This window comes from Parasteatoda tepidariorum, chromosome X1, assembly GCF_043381705.1.
Source record: "Parasteatoda tepidariorum isolate YZ-2023 chromosome X1, CAS_Ptep_4.0, whole genome shotgun sequence".
In the NCBI taxonomy this organism is placed as follows: domain Eukaryota; kingdom Metazoa; phylum Arthropoda; class Arachnida; order Araneae; family Theridiidae; genus Parasteatoda; species Parasteatoda tepidariorum.
This window is the reverse complement of record NC_092214.1, coordinates 35,184,370-35,212,100: the sequence shown is the minus strand read 5'-3', so window position 1 is coordinate 35,212,100 and position 27,731 is coordinate 35,184,370. Positions and strand designations below refer to the sequence as shown.

General features: G+C 29.2%; 1 protein-coding gene across 1 annotated transcript; it reads right to left on the bottom strand.

Moving 5' to 3' along the window:
• Positions 1 to 1,055: 1,055 nt before the first annotated feature.
• LOC107445908 (platelet-derived growth factor subunit A) lies at positions 1,056 to 27,495 on the bottom strand. Its single transcript, XM_016060398.3, has 7 exons — positions 27,156 to 27,495; positions 22,378 to 22,477; positions 19,746 to 19,769; positions 19,615 to 19,632; positions 19,324 to 19,517; positions 12,692 to 12,990; positions 1,056 to 1,195 (listed from the first exon to the last, which is right to left on the bottom strand). Exons 1-7 carry the CDS (start codon positions 27,291 to 27,293, stop codon positions 1,117 to 1,119), a joined length of 852 nt encoding a protein of 283 aa, XP_015915884.1. The 5' UTR covers positions 27,294 to 27,495; the 3' UTR covers positions 1,056 to 1,116.
• Between the last annotated feature and the right edge of the window lie 236 nt (positions 27,496 to 27,731).

Below are 27,731 nucleotides of genomic sequence, written 5' to 3'. Positions count from 1 at the left end.
CGCAAAAATCATCGATACAAATAAGTATTGTAACTTGAATGCAAAAGGTGGGTTTTGTGAACTTAGCATTCCACATCCTGAAAAGCCCATGCTTGCAACTTATTTCCTTACCTGATAATTTTTTTTTAAAATTCAGTTTTTTTACTAAATTTCTAATATTTTTTGATAGTTAGGTAGTTATTTTTTACGTTTTTTAGAAAGAAAAGTAGACTGTCGCCTTATAAGTAATTTCAAACGTTCTAACCTTGGTACATTATAATATTTTGCTCATCACATTGTATTTACATTTCTCATCTGGAGTTTCAAGGGTATTTGATAATTTAATAAATACCTCTATTCCTACTGTATTGCAACAAATAACTTTAGTCTAATAGGTTGTTGTATCATTTTGTTTGGTCATATTATCATAGGTTGTTCATAGGATAGGTTGTCATATTATCATAGGTTGTTCATAGGATAGGTTGTCATATTATCATAGGTCAATTATCATAAGTTGTTGTACCATTGTATGCGTATCATTTTTAAAATTAAATAAAAAAAACTACAATAATTTTTAATTTTCAAAACACAACTTTAAATGTCTATTCAGAACAATAGTTTTAATTAATATATCTTACTTCTAACTAGAGTACGTACTTAAAACTAAAAATTGTTAACAACTAAATTGTTTTTTTTTTTTTTTTTATGAAAATCGTAGTATCTTAGGTTATTGTTTTGCAGTGCTCATAGTGTCCTTAAAATTTTTTAATAATGTTAGAAAATGTTAGATATAAAATGCATTTTTATAAATTCGTGTCCACCATTGCGCTTAATTTTTCCAAATAAATATATCTAGCTACGAAATCGAAATTTTTTTATTTTTAAAATTATAATGGAAGCTAATAATTTTTTTTTTTTAACTTTCTGTTAACACTTTGTCACCACTTTCTAATTTTCTAAGGACAGTTTCTGTCTATCCTACACAGTTGCAGACATTAAACAGGCAAAGTATTTGTTTATTTTGCATTTTTTTTTAATTAAAAAATGAATTTGATAGAAAGTAAAAATACCAATGGTTGACTATAAAATCTAAATATTTTATTTTTGATATTTTTTGATCATTCTTTTATCATGACTTCAATGAACAGTTGCGTTGCTTGTAATGTTATTACGATCCAAACTTGGAGCATTTAAAGTGCTTCGCAGTACTTCACACCTGAAAAAAAAATGCAATATTTTTTTAAAAAAAGTTTTTTTATTCTAATAGAAATTTTAAAAAGTTCATTTTTCTGAAATAAAAGATTGCTGTAATTGCATATCTTCTATGAATTCGTTAATTATTAAAATAACCAACTAAAAGTAATATTTTTTACTGTTGAATGTAATGTATAATTAGTTCATATTATATTTTTATTAAATGTATTGTAAAATATGAAAATAATAGTAAGCGACACGTAAATTAAAGCTTAAGTTTAAACTATACTTAGAAACAAATATTTTTCTTTTCAAACATTTAGTTTATTACTATTTATTTGTTTCATGTAAAGTAAATATTTTTTTTTCTTCAGAAATATAATATTTGAAATTATTAGTCTACATGACGAACTAGTTTGAAGTTCTACTTCAATCCAGTAAAACAGTTTTAAATCAGTCAAAAACTGATTCACGTTATGGCCAAGAACCTAAGTATGGCCTAAGGGTGATATTTTTCAGGTGATATGATCAAAGCCTTGACTGGTACTCCCATGTCCTAACTGATGTGAAAAAAGATAAAATAAGTCAAAATTTCAAACAGCTCTCCTTAATATATAACTGGGATATATTTTCCAGATAATTTTTTTACCATAAAAACCTTGTTTTATTAATTTTTTAGTTAACTATTAAGTGTGTTGTCATGCAATTGCGCATCAAAGTGTAATACATTTAGTTTCGCAAATATGCCGAAATTCAAAGAAAAAAAGGAGTGTTGTTGCGTTGATCTTCGTGACACTTAGACAAGCGAAGCACTCTAGTCATTTGTCTTTGCGAAATAAGTCTGGAAGGTGCTGCTATCATCTGACAAGAGAGCACCGTAAGGGTGAAAGTACGATTTAGCTGAGAACCTCTAGGATAGATAGCAGCAACACTTATTCTTGAGGCCACTTCCACAATTCCTGTATAGTAAGAAATGTTCTCCAGATCTCTATACCCATTGTACTGATGAGCAATCGACTACAGGACTTTTGATTTCACGTAAATCGTATTGTACTCGATTAGACTTCTTTAGTGGAGTCGAGGATTGAACCCCGCCCTCCGGACGATTCTCTGACCACTGGGCTAACCTGGTCCTAAATTATAATAAATAAGATAAATATTCTAGCTGTCCTCATAAGCCTTAGTTCCACACACAATGTAAAAATTCAATCGTGTGTAAATTTAAAAAAAAAAGAGTTTGTTTATTGCCAAATGAACGCCAAAGACAAAATCTAAAAAATTAGTTAAGAGAAAAGTTTCATTGCCATATTGTTTTAAACCAAAGAATTCTTCTCAAATTAAAAGATAATTTAGGAGAAAATATAAATGTTGTGTTGCTTTACAATCATCACTTGGATTATTAGATAATTATAAACAGTTCAACTATTCTTAAAACGGCATTTAAATTAAATTTATTAATACGAAAATCTCTGTATCAAAAATTGATATTTTAATTTGATTATTAGGTAATTATAAACAGTTCAACTATTCTTAAAACTGTATTTAAATTAAATTTATTAATACGAAAACCTCTGTATCAAAAACTGATATTTTAATTTGATTTTAAGGCATGAGTTAAATTTTTGCTTGGATAGCTTTAGCATTAGCTGAGAATTTTTATTATGATTGGTGACAATCTCCTGTTAGGTATCCCCATTTAAAAGAAACCTTCTCTTCTTATCTTCTTACAAGTTTCTTATTTATATCACCAAAAATTATGCGATATGATTTTCGTTTGTTAAACTAAGAATATTGAAGAATGTCGACTTGATTTTACTTCATATGCTTAAGTGCACTTTATTGGTTAAAAATGAAAATAAATATGTTGACATAGTAAACTTATGATAACGGATATTCTTACTTGGTATATGCTTATCGTTTTACCATAAAATATTTAATAGAGACATTAAATATTTCTTAGTATTTCTGAGTATGTTATTTAGCTATTGCAGAATTTATATTTTGAAAAGTGCAAAGAATTTTAAATGACAATTACTGATAGTTGTGCGGGACAAATAGTATATCTTTCAAATTTCAACCATAAGTGGTAATGGAAAATTGAATTATATATTATGCAAAACTTATGAAATATTTTAGTAATTGTAGTCCTATTTTTATACTTTTAAAATTCAAAGAACTTTGAAGACATATGCATATAGTTGAGTAATGAGTAGTATGTCTTTTAAATAACTACTTAATACATGATAACGAAAAACTTAATTTATGCTATGTAAAGATAATGTTTTAATTATGGTAAATGGTTATATTTTTAAAACTGCAAAGAATTTTGAATGACTTATAAAGTAGACACTTTATAAGTAAACGCTAAATTTCAGGTATTGAAAGATTGAATTTGTACTATGTGAAATTTAGCTGGTATTTTTATTAAGATATCCTGAATGTTTTTATTTAGGTAGTCACAACTTTATGCTTTTAAAATTGGAACGAAGTTTAATTTAAACAACAGTTGCACATAGTTAAACGATAAGTTGCTAACTAAGTCACAATTAAATATGTAGTAATTAAAAATTGAATTTATAGAATGAGCCTATGGATATGTGCCCATAGATTTATAGTTGTCGATTGCTAGAATGTGTGAATTTATAGTAATTTAGCCACTGTTTTTAAAGTACGCCATATTTTTTAGTTAATTATTTTACTAGGGAAGTAACCTATATTTTTTACTTAAATTTCGTGTTGGGGTTTAGGCTTCATATTCTTAACGTCCCTCTAGACCCCCCCCCCCAAAAAAAAACGGAAAACGAGCTAATGAAATCACCTTTTCTAAGGAATAATTCTATTTTCACAAAATCTTCGTTAAATATTGTTTACATTCCAATCTTTCTTTTTATTATAAGTAGATTTTCATATTTTCAAAATCCTCTTTAACATTTCTATTTTTTCGCTACTTATGGTTAAACAAAGAAAAAAAAATTTATGATCATTTGTTAAGACTAAAAACTTGAACTATTAAGATTGAATCCTAGTAGGTGAAATTCCGATTATTAGATTAAAAGTCATTTTGGTATTTTTTTGCGCATTGTACTAGGAAAATGCAGAACATCATCTCCGCTAGTCCAGAAAAGTCCTATTCAGCTTAAAAATTCATTAAATGATATGATGCTAAAGAACCAGATACACTAAATATTATCACAAAATCATACTTTTGCTTAAGAATTAAAATTTATATTAAGAATAAGAAAAATAAGAATAATAATTATTAAGAAATTTAAATAAAAAATCAAATTTAATTTTCTTTTTTCGGGTTTGGGATCTATTTGTTCATATATTAAAAAAGAAACACATGCATTTTTAAGGTTAATAGTTATAGAATAGACTTTATTTTAGAAAATAATTTACAACCAAAACGTATGAGTTAAGAGTAATTCAGTTAGTTCTTTTACATTAGTCATAGCGCTTGAGGTAAAAGTTTGAAAATACATTAATGCTGCGCAAAGAGTTTTCTGCTTACACTGCGTATGAAAACAATAATTAGTAACAAACTTTATGTAGTTTTGATGATATTTGTAATTTAAATTTGGATAAGTTTCTCTACTACGGTTTTTCGTTCTGCAAGTTTTGAACAATAAAGTGAAAAAAAAAGTAATCGAAACGATCTGGTTTCGTTTCTATTAATTTTAAAGAAAATATACTGATAATATATTTCAGTTATAGTAAAAAGCATAAAATAATAAACTATAAATACAAATAAAACGTATCTTGACATTTATTTAAACAAAAAAGATTTAATCTTTTTACGAATTTTTGTAATTTAAATAACTAAAACGTAATTATGTGTATATTTTATTATTGAAAGTAGAAAAAGTAAAAATCTACATTAAAATGCAAACAAAATGAGATTAACATTAACGTAACTGAAACATTCATTGAACAATTAATAATATTTTATTTAATACAGATCATACTAATATTTTTTTCAATTTGTCTAACCTCCTTTACGAGAAAATTGACAGCTGTAGTTAAAATTGCTGAAAAAGTACTAATTTTTTTTTTAATGATTCAATGTCTTATAGTTTCGTTTGATATCACTAGATGGCAGACTATAACATTTTAGGAGCAAGAAGTTATTAGCGTCTTTTTATTTTTCTTAACAAAGAAGATACTTGATTAAAAAAATGCCCAAAATTAAATAACTAATTTTTTCGAGTTTATTAAATAAAGTCTTATAAGCAGAAAAAATTCCTAAAGCTAAGCTGAAATTTTCTTTCTTAATATATATATTTTTTATATATTTAAATTTGTTTAATGCTTAGAATACTAATTAAAACTAAGAGAGCCAAAGAGTGCTATTGAAATTTTATGAAATATATTTTTCACTACCTTATAATCGGCGAGTCTGTGGTAAGTTTGATAAGTTTTATTTCTGTCTGTTAATTTTTTACAGTTTTATTAGCTCAATAAACCGCAGTTCACTTTAACTTTTTTGTGTAATAAATCTGTAACCTTTGGAAGAAATACAGTTTTAAAATAAAATAAATATAACCAAATTAATTATTTTTTGTTTCGATATTTGTTCATAGGATTTCAAAATATTATATTTTACTCTTTATATTTTTATTTAGACATTTTTTTTATAACCGGCTTTGGAACAACCGATCCACATTTGGATTTATGGTTATCAATGTTCAACTCCGTAGCCTTGTAATTTTGAATCCAACCAAGAAGACGAGAGAACATCAAAATCGAGCAATGGAGCAATGCTGAAGGAATTTCTAGTAGAATTAACTTTCGTTTGCGTTATATGGAGGTAAAAACTATGAAAACCTCCCATGTTTAGTCCGATTGCAAGGGGACTCTAACTCATGATCCGTCCACCACTGAAAATATTTTACGTCAGCACAGTGTTCAATGCAAACTGAAAGCAGGATTTGTATTGACTTACCATCGCTAGGACTCAAACCTGGGTTACCTGCTTGGAAGACGAACTCACTATCCCCATTGCTATCGCGGCTCTTTTTAGTAAATGATTTTTTTTCTTCCTTTCTCAGGTTTATATTTTTTATTTAACAGTTTGGTTGATATTCAATAGGAATTGATAGCTGAGAGCAGCTATATTACTGTAAAGGATCAAATATGACCTAATAAAATTGAGAATTTTATTCAGATTAATAAAAATGAAATAAGTATTATTATTTTTAGCCGAGCACTTACTTCTGAGAGGAATTAATTGTTGTAAAACTTGAGTTTACAGTTACTCTTTATGATTACATGCCTAAAAATTTAAAAAACATGCATACTTTGTACATTGAGTCAAACAATAATAAATAAATAAAAAAACATAGTTGCTTAAGTTGTCCTGTAATATGAGATAACTTAAGCCAGTTGTAAAAATTCAATATTTGGATTTTGTTTGTTATTGATAATATAGGAGTAGCTTTAAACTGTAATTGGGTAAAATAAAAGAGTAAAGAAAAATTTGTTAAAACATTTTTCAGGAAGTTTAGATAGTTAGAAAAAGGTAAAATCAAACAAATCTCGTCTTTTGTCGATTTAATTTTTTGCGGTTTTAATAATTTAAGCTACGATAAAATTTCTTTTTGATTGTTAAAAGTTAGATTTATTTTATTTTTTATTTTTTCAGAAGCTGAAAAAGCTTGTTTTAGGTTAGGCATTTTATAGATAATAATACGGACTAAAAGAAGTAAGGCTTTAATTTGTTGCCGAGTTTGCTAGAATCGGACATTTAAGGAATCAATTAAAAAATAAATTCTAAAAATTAACCATAATATATTTAGCTTGTATAGGAATGTTTAAAATTTCTAACAAATTGCGTAAATCAAGCAGTTTTTCTTAATATTTTTTCGAAATCGAAAATAAGTCACTATTTTAATGCTCCCAAATTCAAGTGTCCCTCTGGGCCCCAAACCTTAGTCTGATTCCGAGCCCCAGGGGCTGGGGTAAAAGTCAATTTGTGGCCTTTGTTACCCAATATGGGAAGCAACAATGAATTTGAAACTCTGGGATGGCTCAGGGGATTGAGCGTTCGCCAATATGCCGGCCGGGAGCGAATCTCAGCGATGACTGGTCAATTTGAAATCTGCTTCCGACTCGCATCAACCACAATACTAGTGTGAAACATTACCAGTTGAAGATGGATCATGGGTTAAAATCCCCTTGTCATAAGGTCAACCATGAGAGATTTTTGTGTTTTTTCTCACTATCTTGCGCAAAGGCGAGTTAGTTTCACCAAAACGCTCTTCGTGCAGGCTAGTTAGTTCTAATACTGGATCCAGAAGTTCTCTTGTCTTCTGGGTTGGGTTCAAAATTACTAGTCCATGGAATTGAGCATTGACAGTTGCAAACTCAAAAACAGATCAGTTGTTCAATGACAGTTATAAAATAAAACGTCATATAAAAGAAATTAAAGCTGAAAAGTAATCAAAGAGGTAAACTAATAAACATATGAGTCCAGTTTAAGATTATATTTATAAATGTTTATAGCAGAGGTTTATCAAATTTTATGAATCTTTTTTAATATGTTTTTATGTTTGTTTCAGACTTATATTAAGTTAACTTTTCTGTGCAGTGAGAAAGACGTTCAAATTTCATTAAAACTCAATATATTTGTTTTATTTTCCCCACATATTTGATAGAATACATTTATCAACAAAAGTAATTTTTAACTTAAAGTAATGTTAACTTTTCGGTGCAGTGGGAAAGACGTACAAATTTCATTAAAACTCAATATATTTGTTTTACTTTCCCAACATATTTGATAGAATACATTTATCAACAAAAGTAATTTTTAACTTAAAGTAATGTTAACTTTTCTATGCAGTGGGAAAGACGTTCAAATTTCATTAAAACTCAATATATTTGTTTTATTTTCCCCACATATTTGACAGAATACATTTATCAACAAAAGTAATTTTTAACTTAAAGTAATGTTAACTTTTCTGTGCAGTGGGAAAGACGTTCAAATTTCATTAAAACTCAATATATTTGCTTTATTTTCTCCACATATTTGATAGAATACGTTTATCAACAAAAGTAATTTTTGAAAAGCTATTTTAATCAGGCTCGAGTCTTGTTAAAAAGTGCAAAAATTTGAAAAGCATAGCTTTATATATAAGAATTCTTTGTTACTTGTAATAAATAAAAAAGAGGACATTAAACCCTCAGATAAAATACACACTCATGTTTGTAAAAATTGCAGCATTATGGAAGAATTACGCAAATTGAACCAAACTCGCATGAAATGTAAAGTGAGGTAAGACCTGCAAATGACTAGAATTATAAAGCATTTGCGTGTATTTATTTGTACCACTATTAGTAATATATAGAATGAATTTCATTACTCTCTGATGATTTATTTAAGGTGTTGCGATTCTTACAAACATTAGTGTAATGTTAAGCAAGCAGATTTAGAATGTTAAATGATAAACAGGTAGAGTTACTAAAAGCTCCTAATTCCTTTTAATACCTTAAAGCCTAAAAGCAAGATTGCATAATATAACCAAACAACTGTCAGGTAACTAATGTGTTTATGTATGTTTAATAAGTATATATCCAGGGTATAAGAGACTAATTTTTGTATAAACAGATTAGTAATTCAGGGGTCAATGATTTTCATCTAAATTGTAGTATTAAAATATTTGTAACAAACCAAATAAAATTTGATAAGCTTTAATTAAATATTCTTTTTTTTTATGTGCTTTATGTCGAGTAAAAATATTTTATTCACTGCTATAAAAAAATAAATTTTTTTCGAAATAAATAAATAAGTAAAAAAACGCACTTTTTTTCTTGAAAATCCATATAAATAAAAGATCCTTTTAAATTTTTGCGTTTGTTGATGCTGTTTTTATAAATACAGAGAGTCTAAAGGTTTTTACTCTATGCATATTTTGTTCCATTTAATTATACAATAACTGTATATGCTTTTCTAATTACACTCCAGTTTTCTAAAGGGGGTAACTTGGTCATTAGTTATTTAGAATTTCAGAAGATAGTACTCTAAATCTAAACATTTTGAGGCAATAATGTTCAACACAATATCAAAAGTACTAAACATTCTTAAATATAAATTTTTTCGATATGTTTAAAATGTTGGGGAAAAGTGCTTCATTTATTACTATGAAAATGTCTTCACAAGGGATTTTTGAAAAATCGTATTTTTATTTAAAAATCATAGTAGCATATTTTGATTTTTTTATGCCGTTTTTACAGTGACATAGGTCTCAGCGTTTTACTTGTTTTTACTATTTAAATCAAAATTAGAATAATTAAATGAGTTTAATGCTTAAGTTTTCGGTAGTGAGTTTTCTCTTGGTCAATAGATAAATCTTTAGTCATCTATGCTCATTAGAATTTCTGAAAATGTTTAGATTTATTTCATTGTAAACATTTCGAGATAATAATGTAGATGAATCGACAAAACATGCTTCTTTTACAACATATTAAGTTGGGCTTGTGATATGTGAAGGAGGGTTTTTTCAACCTCAATGGAACAGATTTTACAATATAATGTGAAATGAATATAGTAAAATAATAGAAAGCCACAAGGTTTCTTTATCTTCTTGAAACTAATTTTAAAAATCTTTATTTTTAAAATAATGTTAAAAAGCTATTATTCCAAAGTCTACTTGTAAACAATTGTTCAAAAATCTACTTGCAGATCAAGAACATGTTAAAAAAGAAAGATTCATAACATATAAAAAGAATTATTTTCATGACCTATCCTGTGGCCACCTCGTTTACCTAATCTGTCTCGTATTGATTTTTTTTGGGTTTACACGAAAACCCTGGAGTACGAAATCACTACGGGGTCGAACTTTCATTTGGCAGCACGAATCATTGTTGCTGTTGCTGGAGTTTTTTCCGATGCACAAGGCATTCTTACAAAAGTTTGCCGATGTATGTGCCGTTGTTGCGAGGATTGTATTGCAGCATTTGTAATACACTCCCCGCCACCGCAACAACTTCGAACACCTTTAAAATTTCATTTTGAGTAATAAATTATAATTATTTATGACCAGCCTCTGGTTTTGTGGGTATGTAGTGCGCATGCGTCTGCATTGCATTTGTGATTAGATGGAATTATATCCCGGTGTAATTTTTGATTGTTATTATATGCCTGATCTGCAAGTGGATTTTTGAACACTAGTTCTGAATTACCATGCATAGAATGTTTACATCTTTCTTAATGTAATTTAATCAGTATATCAAAATGGAATTGTACAGCTACAAAAAGAACCTTGAAAAATGATAAAAAAATAACAGTGATCACGAAAAAATTTAGAGCCAATTTTATAGAAAAGAAACTGGTAATTTGTGATACGTGATAGAAATTATTATTATGAAACATAAATTCCTTCAGCTAATAAATTTAAAAGAAAAGGAAGTAATCCCTTAGTCGTGGACACTAAGGACTTATAAATACCATAAAAATGTTATCATGATCTATGGATGTAAACTATAAAACTTTATATTGTGAGCATATTAATAAATAATATAATCTAAATTTATATCTTTTCTTTATTGATTGCCTAAACATAAAATATTTACCATACTAATATATCTTTAACTGTTTTTACTTTCGAAACAAATTTAACTGATGTGCTCAAAAACTTAATAATTATAATTAACTATTATGGTAATTTAGGTAATTAAACTAAAAGCAATTTCTATCAACTTTAGTTAAAAGAAGTATTTCAATGAATCATATGTAATATAAATTTATTCTGTGCCGAGTTTAGTTTTAACCATAATACATTTTGAAAAATTTGAATCTTCTTTTTACCCAAGAATTACGCTACTTAACTTACATTATTATTACTTATTTAAAATAGTTTTTAATAGTATATGTATTTACGCATTATAGAATAGTTACAATGCTTCCAAAATTCGAATTCATCATGTAAAGCAAAAAATTTAGTACCATATTTTTGCCTTTTGTAGTTTTACAATTTTATATTCAATGTTTCAAATGCAAAAGGAAGTTAACTATTTAATGAAGCATATCAAAATGAGAAATACATAAAGGAAAAAAAAAACATTGCTATTTATTTTGCTAGTATTAAACCAAAAATTTCAATAAAATGTCCAAGCATAAGTAGAATGTAAAAATAGGTTCAGGTTAAAGTGTAGTTAAATTTCCTTGCAAATTTTATTACTTATGACATTAAGAGCTATTATATTGAAATTTGATCCCAACATCTATTTTTATTGAAATATGATACCAACATCTATTATATTGAAAAATTAGATCCCAATACCTATAATATTAAAATATGATTTTTACATAGATTCAATTTGATTGCAAATACTTTGCAGAAAATGAATTAGATTAGAAATTAGATGATTTCTTCTTTGTAAGTGCTTATATGCATCTTCTTATTTTTTTTAAATAAAAAGTTACAATTGCAGATCAGTCATCTAATCAGATAATAAGAAATTTCAATGATAGAGAACGTCAAAATAAAGCCACAAGCATAAAGTTCTTAATGTCCTTAATACATTCAACCAACGCTATTCGAAGATAATTTATTATTGGAGTCTTTTATAACTTAGTTAGAAATTCAACCTAAAATTTTTATTCCACTAATGAGTTATAAAAATTTTGAATATTCTGAACTTAAAATTTATGTTAATAGAATTCGGAATTTTTGATTCTAGAATATTACTTATTTCGTTTTTGACAAGAATAAATGAGTAAACCACTCCCGTAACAGCTAGTTGTTGACCAAAAGGGCCAGAAGGGTTACGGCTCCGCAATTTTGCGATGGCATGATGGCGGCAATACGGTTAGCATCTTGCACCAGCCACCTTTTTTTGCATGTAAGCAGGTACCCATCGATCTGAAGCTGAGTGGACTTCGAACCATCACAGAGTATAGAGCTCTGATCCTTTAGAATAACAGCTTAGTATTTTAACCACTCTGCCATCACGGCTTTTGACAAGAAAGTTAAAAGTAAATTGTATTTACTGCTCAAAATTGTATTTGATTCATTATATGAGATTATGACGTAATCATTTCGTAGGAATTTTTATGGGAGATTTATTTTATAGGGTTATAAACACGTTTGTAGCAAACTCCCCACTGCCCCTTCCGCCGAAATGAGAACTTCTGAGGTCCACTCCATGTTTTTGGCTAATATAAACTCCACTTGGAGCACCCAGCCCAAACATGCCTGGTATGCCGCCGAGTCCCTTGGACTGTTACTGGAGTGCTTCTGTCCAAGACTTGTTCAGACTATCTAGACTTAGGACTGGTCCCATGAGGAGTCTAACTTTTAACGGAAACGAGAAGACCGCTGTTCTGCCATCGCTTCTCCCTCCTATATCTTAGATTTTATTGGTGCCTCTGCGGCTCAGCTGTTGAATGAAGGGGATGTAGTTTTGGATTTAATAAATCATCATGGTTTCCTGGAGTTGGTTTAGTTTGTCTAAACCAAGGGGGATAAGTAATAACAGCACGCGTGTTTTCATAATAGCAAAAAATTACATAATTCCTTACTTGCACTTCTGAATATTGTAAAGGCGTCCAGTTGAACAAAGTTGTACACGTCTGCATTTGCACATGCACTCCTGGTTGTCCCAGATCTTTTTGGGGCCAGTGCAGGTTGAAGACTCTTCCTGGTTTCGACAAACGCATTTACATTCATTTACTCTGTATTCATGAAGTTCTGGTGTGCAATCACTGGGCTGCTCCCTGCAACCGCATGCACATCGATCATGTTGTTCTAAAGTAAATGTATGTGAACCTTGGTCCTCAAATGCGTGTGGTGATAGGGGATTGTATCGCACTTGAAGAACCTGGAAGAATATTGACTAAAGTTATGAAGCAGACTACTAGCTTGAATATAGAACAAAATATACAAGCTGGATTTGTAAAAATTCAGCTTGTAGTTTTTGATACATTGTATTACATTTGAAGGTCTATGTCATACTTGAAAACTTTAAGGAATATAGATTAAAATTATGAAACAGAATAGCTTGTATATGGAACTAAATATACAAGCTGGATTTGTAAAATATCGGCTTGTAGTTTTGATACGCTGTATCACAATTGAGGGTTTGTAGCAGAGTTGGCCGTTGATTACAGTAATCGATTACAACTGTAATTGATTACAGATAATTACAGCTATGTAATCAATTACTTGTAATCACGATTACAAGTAATCAATTACTTGTAATCGTGATTACAACTTTCAAAAAATTTTGATTACAGCTGTAATCATGATTACAATTTTGATTACAGTAATCAATTACTTGTAATCATGATTACAAGTAATTGCGATTACAAGTAATCACAACAAAAACGATTACAAGTAATTATGATTACAAGTAATCAAAATATATGATTACATGTAATCATGATTACATGTAATTTGATTACATGTAATTGTGATTACTTGTAATCAAACTATACGATTACAAGTTATTACGATTGTATACTATAGTCAAATTTTTTATGTAAGTATTCATGTGTTTACATATTTTTATGTACATAGAATGTACGCACGCATGAACGTACAATTTGCGATTCCTATACATACAATGTATGCACAAACGTTGTTTGTACGTACAATATTCATAATTATATTGTAATATACTTAATGCAATGCGCATATGCTTAGTACATATAATTATGCATTTATGATACATGTACGCATGTATGTTAGTTTGTACAAAAAGGCAATGTTTTGTATCTTTGTATACATAGACAATGTATGTATGAACGTATATGAAAATAATGTTTATGCGTTTGCATGCTTTTATGTACTTAAGTGCATATATTGTATAAATTTACGATAATAGCACGTATATACAATGTACGTTTGTATATAAAATTGTACGTATTTGCGTACAATATGTAAAAATGTTATTTAAAGGTACAATATATGCACATAGTTGCGTAAATAAAATGCGTACATGTATACATGCATATTTATATGTACATCGATATATGTGCACGCAAAGTATGTACTTATGTACAACTTACGTATGTACTTGTATAACTACATACTTTGTTAATACTTATGCGCATGTAATGCATGGATGTACAAAAAAATAGTTATATGCACAATGTATGCATGTGCATACAACGTATACATGTACATAATTACAAGTAATGTACAAATACGTGCGTACATTTAAATATATGTAATTACAATATACACATACATTGTGCATACATTAAAAAAATTTATATGAGTAAAGTTATTAAAATTTGTTTTAAAATTATTCTAAGGTATATGAAACTCGACCTCATATTTTTTAGAAAGCAAACGATAATTTTATTTGGAATTTCTAAATATTAATTCCACACATAAAATTTACCGTTTTTCTTACCATTTAAAAAATTTCTATGAATCATGCATTATGTTATAAAAAAAATAAATCTGTATTGTCAAACATTTCATGAAAATACCTGAAAATAATTTTTTATTCAGAGAATTTCAAAATGATATAGAACAATTAAAGCTGAAAACTAAATTTAAATATCGTTTGATTTTGTCATTTAACTTGCTTGAGTCATTAAAAGTTAACTTACATGCATTTTATTTATTGCATTGTACACATATTTAGACATAAATGTAATGTACATATGTATACGTGTAATGTATGTACGCATGTACAATGTATGTACATACATTCATGTATTGTACGTGCATATATAGTACATATGGATATGCATACATGGAACATACGTGTATTGTACATGTGTGGATACATTCATTGTACATATATACATTGCACCATATGCATAGATAGGGATAGCATGCATGTACACATGTAAAATTTGTACGAAAGAATTATGCCCAATATATTTATGCACATACGTACTGTATATGTACACACATATGTACATTATATGAACATTATATGTTCATTTCATCATATGTACATTATATGAATATACATCTGTACGCTATATGTATATACATCTGTACGCTATATGTATATACATCTGTACAATATATGCATCTCAAATGTGTGTATGTACGTACGTTATGCATGTCGAATGCATGTATGAATATATGTGAAATATAAATACGCCCAATGTACGTACAATAGTTCACAAATGTATTATGCATATTTGGATACTTACATTGAGCATGAACATATTATGTACATGTACATAAATACACTGGACATGCATATCATGTACATGTATACATACATATATTGTACATCCTACAGATATACCTATATTGTACATGCATACATATATTGTACTGTTCATAAATAAATTGCACATACATGCATGGGACATACATTGTACAGACAATGTATGTATGTTCGTACAAACACAAGTACTTGTATATACATGCGTACATGAACATAGATATACATTTTACATACACAAATATTTGCATAAAATGCATATATTCATTGTGTATAAATGTACATGCCTACATTGTTTGCACATACATACGTAATTATTATCTATATACATACGTACATATATTTTATACCTACAATATAAGTGTATGTACATGTGTGTGATACTAAAATGTCTGAACATATGCACTAGATAAAATCATATGTACATACATTTCAGTTACATTCATTTGTACGTATACAAATACGTACAAAATGCAGTACATGTTAATACGTGCAAAATGTATCATTATAAAATACATTCTACTATCTACTGTAAAATATAATCATTTATAAGAATACAATAGTCTTGTAATCGTGTAATTAGATTACATGTAATCATAATTACATGTAATCAAATTACATGTAATCAAATTACATGTAATCATATATTTTGATTACTTGTAATCATAATTACTTGTAATCGTTTTTGTTGTGATTACTTGTAATCGCAATTACTTGGAATCATGATTACAAGTAATTGATTACTGTAATCAATATTGTAATCATGATTACAGCTGTAATCAAAATATTTGAAAATTGTAATCATGATTACAAGTAATTGATTACTGTAATCAAAAAATGTAATCGATTACATTTTTGGCCAACTCTGGTTTGTAGCATACATGAAGAAGCTGAACGAGTGTTGACAAAGCTTATGAAATAGAATTATTAAAATATGTTGAAAATGCTTAAATTGCTAAAAATCTGTTACAATAATTAGAAGTTTGAAAAATAAAGTGAAGTAAAAGTAAATTCTTAACTCAAGTGCTTAAGATGTTAAGTAAAAGTTTCTGAAATCAGAAAAAAAACTGCTTTTGTATGCATAAAAATACTAGAAAGCTGTCTGCATCTTTTTTTAAAGGCGTACAGGACTCAGAATTCTCCAGAAAAGAAAAAAAAATTGCTAGTAACACAGTTTAATGTTTATTATTTTTCTCAGTAGAATTAAAACATACGCAATGGTTTTGCACGCTGTAAAATTTGTGGTATAATACTTAATCGAAATTGATGTTAAACAATTCTAAGAATTGTGTGAAGGAATATTTTATGTTAAGTTAGCACAAAATAAAGCGTTCCTATGCAATTTAAAGGGTGTTCCTAGATCTATCCGCTTGTAATAGAAAAAGCTAACACCAAGCTCACGAGAATTCACACAATAGGCATTGACAAAGTAAACAAATATTGCTGTACTTTGGCTATCGTTACTAGATTGTTTATAATTGAGTACTCGTTGGTGTAAGTTTGTTTTTGTCCTCTACTCTGTTTTACATTTACTGAAGCAAAAGAAGCCTGCAGAAGTAGCACACACTTGTTAAAATACACACTTGTTTTCAATTGTGTAATAAGAATAATTGTATCTTAGTTTTTAAATATATGTGAACTGAATAATTTTATAATATATAATTACAGTTAAGCCTAATTCTATCTAAGCCTTAATAAAACCTTTACTGTTAAGCCTAATTTGAATTCGGTTTAATTTTATTTCTATGTTATGCGTAGATTTGATTTACAGAATAATTTTATTTTAAAAATTAGTCTGATGGGCATCTTTAACTAACTGCTTCTACTTTAAATTGTATAGTAAAAATAAATTTACTGACTCTTATGTGTATCATATCTATTGTTATTACAAATTTCAGTGTAACCGAGCACCAAAAAGAATGCCAACTAATTTTCATCGAATGTAGTGTTAAGGAACATTCGAGGTGTTTCACTGCATCACTTTTGGCATAAATTAGATGCCACTATTTTTAGTGTTAGGATATAGTAAAATTTTTTACAGTGTATATATGTTAAAGCTGTTAATAAGTCCTAACAGTGACGGATAATTAATTCTTCTTGAAAAACAAGTTAAAACTGAAATTGCTTTGCTGCCAATTTTTCTTATTTTTCTGTGAATTCGCAGCCCAGGACGTAGAGGAATAAATTAAGAATCTATACTTACAGATAACTATAACATGTTTTTAAACTTGGAATTCTGTGTCGATTGAAGAAGTAACATGATATGATCTTGAAAATTCGAAGTGCTTCAAAATTTTTAATTTCTTTTGAAATTTTGAATTTTGACTTTCACGTTCAAAAATATTTGCTGATTTAAAAAAAATGTTATTTGCATCAGGGAATCACAAAAGAAAAAAAATAAAGAAAGAAAAAATGAAAGACAAACAAAGATGAATACACTGAAACAAAATGATACTTAGGCAAATAAAATGTTCTGTTTTAAATTTTAGGAAAGCTATGTTACTCACATTTTGTTGTAGATACACGGAGAAAAAATTTGCATATGAATTGCAGTACTGTATGGCAGTGACATTTCTGGTTAAAAAAACAATAATTTTCTCAAATGAAATCTAAATATGCGGTATTTAAACTATTCATTAAGTAATTTTTCCGTTTCATATCGGTTTACCGGAAATTATTTTTTTCAAAATTTCTTATAACCACACATTTAGTAACAAATACAAATCTGAAAAGTACTTTTAACCAAATAAATACTTTTTATTCCAATCATCTAAGGTATGCAGATAAAATTCCTAAATTTTACCTCATTTGCCAAATTTTATCCCATATCAAACCATAATTAGTTGCTAATTTCTTCCAAATCATTACTAAAACGCATCGGTAAAAATTACCGAGCTTTCTGTTGTTCCCATAGAGTCAGAAACACTGTAAATTTTGCCATATTGTGATGGTTTTAACCACACTTTTTTCTCAGTGCATGATTTATTTAGAATAAAAAATCGGATTTGAAATGCTTAGACCTTTAGGTATTGTTTAGATTAGGATTAAAAGAGCTGTAGAGCTGGAAATCATAAGTTTTTTAAAAACAAAGATACTCTACTTTATAACTGTGATACAATTATTCTATGACGCTTTATGCAGATATAAATACTCTGTTTCAGTTTTTAAAAGAATTAAGATGCTTATTTTTAGCATACATATGATTTAATCGCAATTAAAAAATCATACTTTAAGCTTTAATTGCAAAGTTCTCGACAATAAGGCAATGTTTAAGTTAGGCTTTAAAAATAAGTCAGAGAGCTGGAAAGGCATAATTTTTTAAAGCAAATATACTATGTAACTGCGATTTTTCAAATAAATATTTTAAAAAACTTGAATGATGTTACATTCGAAAAGTATATGCTAAAATAGTTTTGACTGTCTACAGTTTTCCACTTTTTCTTTCGACATTGTTCCTGTGCTTTTGTGAAATAGTTAAAATTATAAATGCCTACTTAAAAGAATTAAACATTTATTTTTCATAGTTTTAGATAACCCGTAAACTGTACACGCAGGAGGAAAACGTAGTTTTGCATAAATTGGTTTCAGTACAGTAATTCACAGCAGAATTCTGACACGCAAAAGTGACAAAAACGGTGAAATAAATGTAATTATTCACTTTAAAACTTTAAAATCTTATTCTAAACTTTCCTTACCTTACCGTAAGTATATTCAGACAAAATTTTATGCTTTCGCTTTCTTAACATTTTAGAACAGATAAAAAGTATACTTATTTATAAAAGTTCTAAAACAAAGTTTTTTTTAATAATGAATGTATCGAAAATTAATTGTATCAAGTACATTTTTTTTAATTTACCCATCTTTACATCTTGCTCTCAATAATTTTTTCTCGAAAAATTTTAAGAGACCACGTTATTACTGAAGAAATTTAATTGTTTTTATGATGTTTAATTTGGGTTCCGTGTACGCAAAATTTTAAGAATTTACTCTACTACAGTTATTGTGTAGCTAAATTACCGCTATAGAAATAGTTGATGTTGCAACTGGATTACAACTAAGCATTTTGCTAGTACAGCAGCCTCCACAGCGACGTACTCTTACACAAGAGGGCCAATACATAACATCACTTCTTTCGGGCTTTTCAAGTTCAACAATTTGATCTTCAGGCTGACAAGCAGCAGGTTGTGCAAATGATGGAGTTGGCCGTGGTGCTAACGTTAAGGTAATAAAAATAAAATGATTGCATATTTATCAAAAATATAATCTTAATTTTTATTAAATGCAAAAAATTTTACATATTTTGCTTACCACCAGCTAGAGCATTTCCTGAAATGATTATAAAAATTAGAAATCTGATTTATAACTTTTATAAATCAATTATCTAAAATACTTTTTTTAATAAATTGTTTAAAAATATTAAACAGAGTTTTGATACTTACTGCCACCAATAGAGGAAGTTGAACCTGGAATGGTAAAAATTTCTTAGTTTATAATTAATGATTGTAAATAATATATTTATACAGGGTGTCTCAGGATTATTGGGACAAACTTAGAGGTAGGGAACATTACGAGGATTAAGAATTGCATGGAAACCCATGGTCGGAACCGTCATGGGAAAGTAGTATGCCAAGTACAAGAAGCAAAGAGATACAAGACTGAAATCGTTTGAAGTATTTATTGGTCAAAGATATTACATATGTTGTGGTAGATGAAAGTGAAAATGTTACAAAAGATGTTTCCTTCTTTGCTAGCAATGCATGCGTTATACCATCGGACTATGGATAGGCGGACTCACTCAAATACACTTGGATTTTGCTGGACATCTGCAGCATCACATATGATTCTTGCTATCAGATCTATTTTGGAATCCACAGTAATGGCGTACACAGTACTTTCAAGAGCATTTCAAAGAAAGAAATCTACGTCGCTTAAATCAGTAGAACATGATGGTCAGAGAACTGACCCACCACGCCCAATCCATCTTTTGAACAACACAATTTAGCAGCGAAGGAAGGCGTTTGCGACCATGGGTTGCTATGCAAATCTGAGTCCTTGTGATGTCCCCTACCCCCCATTAAAGTTTGTCCCAATAATCCTGGGACAACCTGTATATGAAAACATAAAGAAAAAACAAAGTTTTGGGCTTTATCAGCTTTGGCAATATTATACTGCTCAATTCAACAAGAGTTTGACAAGACAAAATATAAATTGGCCAAGAAGTTAGTTTCACCAAGTTGCCCTCTCGAAAGATTGTCTGCTGATTATACACTTTTAAATATTTGTTTCGATGTGGATTTTTTGAAATAAAATGTCAGAAAAAACAAATTTTAAAATTAAATAAACCTTACACTCAAAAGGAATACAATATTATTTTTCAAGAATTTTAACCCTCAAAATCATGCCCCATTTATTATTTTTTTAATTTTATTTTATAACCGGCATTGAACTGCCGACCCATTTTTGTGTTCTAACGACTATCATTATTCAATTTCGTAGCCTTGTAATTTTGAACCCGATCTAAAAGACAAGGAAAATCCTGGATCAAACATTGGCACAAACTAGCCTTCGTAAATGACTTTTTGATAGAACTAACTCGCATTTGCGTTACATGGAGAGGGTAACCGCGAAAACCTCCAGGGGTCAGCCCGATGGCAAGGGGATTCTAACATATGATGTCTACTACTGAAGATATTTTATGTCAGCATTGTGGTTGATGCGAGCCGGGAGCAGAATGTTTATAGATCAGATATCTCTAGGAATCGAACCTGAGACATCTCATTAAGAGGCGAGTGCTGTACCCTTTAAGCCACCACGGCTCATGCCTCATTTATTCTCTATGTTAGGAGAAACCGCTCTCAAAATATGGAGAGCCATGGTGGCTCAGGGGATAGAGCATTCGCCTTCCAATGTGGTGAACAGGGTTCGAATCCCAGCGATGGCTTCCCGATACGAATTCCGCATCCGGCTCGCACGGATCACCCTGCCGACGTAAAATATCCTCAATGGTAGTAGGTTCGTGGGTTAGAGTCCCCCGTCAGGCTAACCATGGGAGGTTTTCGTGCTTTTCCTCTCCATGTAACGTTAGTTCCATCAAAAAGTCTTCCACGAAGGCAAATTTCTCCCACTACAGGATTCAGGAGTTTCCTTGTCTTCTGGATTGGGTTCAAAATTACAAGGCTACGAAGTTGAACAGTAGTAGTCGTAAGCTCAAAAATTGGGTCAGCCGTTCAACGACGGTTGTAATTATAAATATAAATTCGAGTGAATTTGAAACAACTAATATATGTTCGGAAAAAGAGCAGCTCGAGTAGACATTGAGCCTTTAGCAAGGGGAATAGAACCCCGGCCCAAAATGTGATAATCAAAGACTGCACCCATCACAAAAATATTATAAGGAATATTTTGGGAAAAAAATATCCTATTAGTTTATATTTATAATATATTTATATATAATAAAATTATTTATATTTATATATAATAAAATATTATGAAGAATTTTGCAATATAATTAGTGTCTTAACTCGCATGGAGAAAAAAGTTTATGTAAAATTACCATGCGATATGGTAATGAAACCTTTCGCCCATATTTCTGGTAATAAAACCGAAATATATGGTATTTAAATGATTCAGTCGGTAATATTTCCATTTACATTGCAGCGGTTTACCATACATTTTGGTTTTTAAATTTCTAGTTCTTATTACCACACATTTAGTAAAAAAAAAAAGTGAAAAGTAAATTTAACCGAATAAATGGTTTTTATGCGATGTTTTAACGTATCATGATAAAATTACTAAATTTTACCATATTCACCAAATTTTACGATATTCATCAAATTTTAACACATATACCACATTCACCAAACGCTCTTTTATTATTAATTTCATTATAATCATGACTAAACCACTCCGGTAAAAGTTATCGAATTTTTAGTGTTCCCATAGAGCCAGAAATATGGTAAATTTTACCATATTCCGATAGTTTGACCATACTTTCTTTCTCTGCAGTATCAAGTTAGACAAATTCAATTCAAAATTTCATAAAATAAATATTTTTAGTTATTTAATACATACTTGTACTAAAAGGAGATGATAAATTCGTTGTTACGAATCTGTTTATAAAATCTGATACGTTATGAATATCCTTCAATTGAATTAGAAGACTTTCAGGAATCTATAACAAGATTAAAAACTTTTAAAAATATATCAGTTTTTCATTCATACAATGACTTAATACCAAATGATAAACACACCAAAATATCGGACTTCAAATAGTCAAAGTATTTACATTCTTCAAATAGCTAAATGTTAACACTTTGTTGACTGGTAATTTTACTCAGAAACTTTGTCACGTCTCCGGCTATTATTTTTAATTGAATGTGGAAGTAAAGTAAAACATTCTGAAGGATGCGTCAAGCTTTTGCAAGATTCTATGTCATTCTGGATTTCATAAATTGAAATAGATAATGTAAGTACAATGGCAAGTTTACTCGTCAACAACGTTTGGACATGAAAAGGCAAGTTAACTCGTCACCGGTTAACGTGTGCTTAATAAGTTTATAATGAGAAATAATTTTATAAATTTAGAAATAAAAAAAAATACTTAATACTTAATAAGAATATTTTTTTACTGGATTTTTAAAGCATGACTTTTTTTCCAAGTTCACTCAGCACCCAGCATTGCATAGCTTTCCAAGAATGTATTATTTTGCTCTTATATTTTATTAAGAACACACGGGACCTTTAAGTGAATTCAGAGCTTTTTTTATATCGAAATGGGATATGAAATTCCTTAGTAATTTAACAAATTGTTTCGTTTAATTTGGAAATTTATAACAATTTAAAGGAATGTCTATTGATAAATCGTGCAAGATTGGGTAAAAATATGGACAATGAAAAAATACAAAAATTATCCTTCCCGTCTGGAATATAAACTGAAGAACAAGTTTTATCTGTAGTCGCATAACAGGTATATAAACTGATGCAAGGAACATTTTTTTTAAACTTTAGCAGTTTAAGAAAAACAAAATGAAAAAAAAAACAAATTTATATGATGCATTTTTTTGTTATGCAAATCTTGCTTTTCGATGCATTGAAAACACAACAAAACGTTGGTAATGATTATTTTAATAAACACTCCTTTTAAATCATTACACGAAACTTGTATCAAACTCTTAGGAAAATGAATAAAAATTTTGATACGAAGTACTAAATAAAAGAATTGTTAAAAATATTTTACAGGGATCATATAATATATTATCTGACAAAACTGATTCTGGACACCCAGTTGTATGGACTTGGAGAGTCCTGAGGTTTTGTATTGCTATGATATTGGTTTCCTTTTTACATCAGTGGCCTCCTGGGGAGATTTTACACCGGTGTTTGGTAGGTGGCCACATGAATTGACTTCTAAGATATCCATCACAGCTGAAGTAAGTGCTTGCGGTGAGGATGGTCGATTTGACTTGCTACTTATTCTGCTTTTCTAAAAGTGTTCTATGAGATAGAGATCGGGGTTTTGAGAACGCCGGTCCTGTTCTTGAACCCACATTTCATCAAACCATGTCTGCTTAAATCATGATTTGATTGCCTTCCTCGAAATAGGTTTTCCCCAAAATATTTGCCTAGAGTCGGGATAGCAGCATTGTTCAGAATGTTTACATACATTTCATATTTCATGTTTCCAACCACATGAAGAACCAAGGTCAAACCATGTGGGGAAACTTTCTACCAATTGCGTCTAGGGAGACTTCCCACCAGTTTCTGATAGATGGCCTCAAGAATTGAGTCCAAGGCATCCATTGAAGAAAAAGTTAGTGTTTGCAGTGAGGATAGTAGATTTAGCTGGCTCGTATTCTGCTTTCCTGAAAGTGTTCTGTGAGATTTAGGTTGGAGATTTGAGAAGGCCAGTTTTTGATTCCCCATTTCGTCAACCATAGCTGAGAAAGTCATAGTTTGATTGCCTCCTCGGAAATGAGTTTTTCCAAAGTATTGCCATAGAGTCGGAAGAGCAGCACTGTTCAGAATGTTTACCTACATCCCAGATTTTGCATCTCCAACCATACGAGAACCAAGGCCAAACCACGAAAAACACATCCACTCCATGATGCTTCCAATACTTTAGGTGGTTGTCTGGATCCTTTTGACCAGATATTAAAGAACATATTTTTGACCAGATCTTTAAAAACTAATTTAACCATAAATAAATCAATACCAAATAACAATCATAAATTTTCGTTACTATTTAGAAATTTTTTGAAACTTTGGTAATTTTGAAGGTCTCTTATCCCTTTATGGAAGATAAAATCTTAAAAATATGAATTTTATAATATGATGGGTGTGGAGTAGAGGGATTAAAGCAAAAACCTAAAAATTGATAATAAATTTTTGATGGCAAAATTATAAACATCCAGATGATACTAACAAACATATACACATAATTTCAATTAATATGCAAAAAATTAATTTGATAGTTAAAAAAATTCGCCCGGTGGCTGAGTGGTAGCGCTCCCGTGCCACAGATCCTGGGTTCGATCCTCGGGCCGGGCAAGGTTGACTCAGCCTTTCATCCTTTCAGTGGGTCGATAAATGAGTACCAAGCATGCTTGGGAGCTAAACACTGGGGGTTTCGCGTTCGGCTGACCACCTAACCGGAACATCTGCTCCTGCACCCCAGAGCCCAAGGTCAAGAAAACTGAGATGGGCACAGTAGGCCTTGGCCCTCTATGGGCTGCCGCGCCACTGAGTTTAGTTTTTTGTTAGTTTAGTTAAAAAAAGTAATGTTATAGTTCTAGAGAATCAAATGAAGAAGTCTTTTCGCCAAAGAAATGTACTACAAAACAAGCTCCATAGAAAAATTTTAAAGATACTTTAAAAGAACACGATCAATGAAATGACGATAAATAAAACTATCTCCTTTAAAGCTCAACATTGGTATATTTTTATCAAATAACTTAATAAGTATTTTGCTGATAAATGTTCAAAATACATAAAATAATTTTATACATAAAATTTTTTAATTTTTTAAAATTCATAAGACGCAAAAAATGCTTTTTTTTTTCAAAAATTATTTTTTTTATTGTCCTTTTAAAATATAAAATTGTTTAATAAAGCTTATTAAGACACTTATTGTAATTTCACATTATTGTAAGTTACACTCTTGAAAATTTTAGTGTTTGGTAAAACCGTAATATTGTTCAAATTTGCTGAAAAACTTATACGCTGCCATACGTTGTGGTGAACATTAACCACATTATCTTGCAAATTAATCCTTCTAAAATTTAATCATATAATTTGGTTCAACTTAAATGCAAACAATGTTCAATTTAACACTTATTTTTTATTCCTTTCATATAAAGATTATTTAATTAATCTTTTTCGATTTCCTAACAATATATGTATTTTTTATTCATATACATACAATCTAGTAAATGGATATTTTACGCATTTAATTTATTAAAAAAATATATCATTAATCTATAAAGATTTTTTGTCGATAACTTGCTTGTTAGAAATTTTAGACCACATTGAACCACAATATAGTATAATTTGCAACATTTTAAATACAGTGCTAAACTGAACCCTATTATCAGGCAAATTAATTTTTCTTGAACTTGATTGCACAATATTGTACTTCCCTTTTAAATCCCATTTAGCACCTTATTAAAGTTGCAGAAAATTTGCCTGGTATTATTGTTTAATATACATAGATTATAGTTTCATGATGAAAAAATTATTTTGAGCATGAGAGCTTAGAATTTGTGAAATATTACAAAGCTATTTCCAACATACATATGTCTCATAAATGCAACACTAATAAAAAGATTCAATTTTTAAAGACACTCTGACGAAACGTTGAGATTAATGACACATTACGCGCAAAAATTAGCATAATTTAATAACGCATATTTTCATTGCAGTTTTGAAATAGATAGAAATTTCTTTATTTATTATAATTTTTTTTTGTGTGTGCTAGAAATCATTTTATGATTAATCTATGAAGATCATGCGCTGATAACCAGCTTGATAGAAGCTTTAGACAATAAAGAGCCTAATAAAAGTCTTAATAAGGAGATTCAATCAGCCCTAATAAAAAGAATAAGTTTTTAACTACACTTTGCCAAGAATAGAGATTAATGACACATTACTCACAAAAATAGAAGCGTTTAATAATTTATAATTTCATAGCAGTTTTGAAATAGATAGAAATTCTTTCAATTATTATTTTTTGTTTTAGATATCATTATATCATTAATCTATACAGATTCTAGGTCGATAACCTGCTTATTAGAAATTTTAGAGAATAAAAAGTCTAATAAAAGCCTTAATGAAGAGATTCAATTAGCCCTAATAAAATGATTCAATTTTTAAATACTCTTAGCCAAACCTATAGAATAATGACACGTTGCGCACAAAAATAGCAGCCTTTAATAATCTATAATTTCATAGCAGTTTTTAAATAGATAAAAATTCTTTTATGTATCATTATTTTTTGTACTAGAATATATCAGTGAATCATAAATGAAAGCAACTAGTGAGTGACACTTTGGTGGTCTTGATTATTAGCAGAGTTATAATAACATTCTATTTATTAATTAACAGATTTTACCTCACAAAAAGTCACTGTCATTTAAGTTTCAAATAGCATTTATAAAATAAGAAGATAATTTTGCTTCCCCTATCCTACTAATAATGGAGTTTAAAGAAATATAAACAAACACCTCTTAATTTGAACTTAAATCTATAAGAGCAGAAAATTAAAGCCTTTTAATTAATTTTAATTCCAATAAAATGAGAAAAATTTAAAACGTGGTTTTGAAAAGTACTGAATTGGTAATTAAAAAAAGTCTTACTCTTGGAGATTGTATGGAATTGCTCTCCATGAAATCAATATCATCTTCATTTCTAAATATGATGTTCTGAGCATTGCTTCCAATGAAGAAGCTCTCAACGGCCACCAAAATAACTTTCAAAAAGTAAAAACTGCACATTTTGGAAATTTAGTCCTTCAAATCTTCACATTTAAATGAAGTAATCACTTCGAGTTATCCTCAAGCTAGCTTAAAAAATAATAATTTGTCGCCTCTGCTGACATTCTAATGTAAACAGAGAATTTTAAGTGCTTACTTAAAGCACTTCCTTCCAAACACTTATAGCTCTAAGAGGAAAGAAATTTCATTTTCTTTTGCGCAACGCAATCTTTCTAGTTGTAAAAGAAAGAGAATTGCTTTCTTTCTTTTGCTTGCGTGTGCTTGAAGAGTCTGGAAATTCCTGATCACTCGTTAAGATAACAACATTTGATTTTCCTTGCAAAAAAGTTTGTACAAAAAGTATAATTGAGAATTATTTACTTATTAAGACACTTATGATTTATTATAAACAAATCCTTAAGCGATACTAAATGGATTTCCAAAATTTGATTTTGTGCT

What these genes read in the sequence shown, in the direction of transcription:
- LOC107445908 (XM_016060398.3), bottom strand. Translation starts at nt 27,293, where the DNA reads ATGTGCAGTTTTTACTTTTTGAAAGTTATTTTGGTGGCCGTTGAGAGC. An exon ending in ATCATCTCCTTTTAGTACAA is followed by an intron (nt 19,770 to 22,377) that starts GTATGTATTAAA and finishes TTACCATTCCAG; the next exon opens with GTTCAACTTCCTCTATTGGT. An exon ending in TACAATATTCAGAAGTGCAA is followed by an intron (nt 1,196 to 12,691) that starts GTAAGGAATTAT and finishes TTTTTTTTTCAG; the next exon opens with GTGTGAAGTACTGCGAAGCA.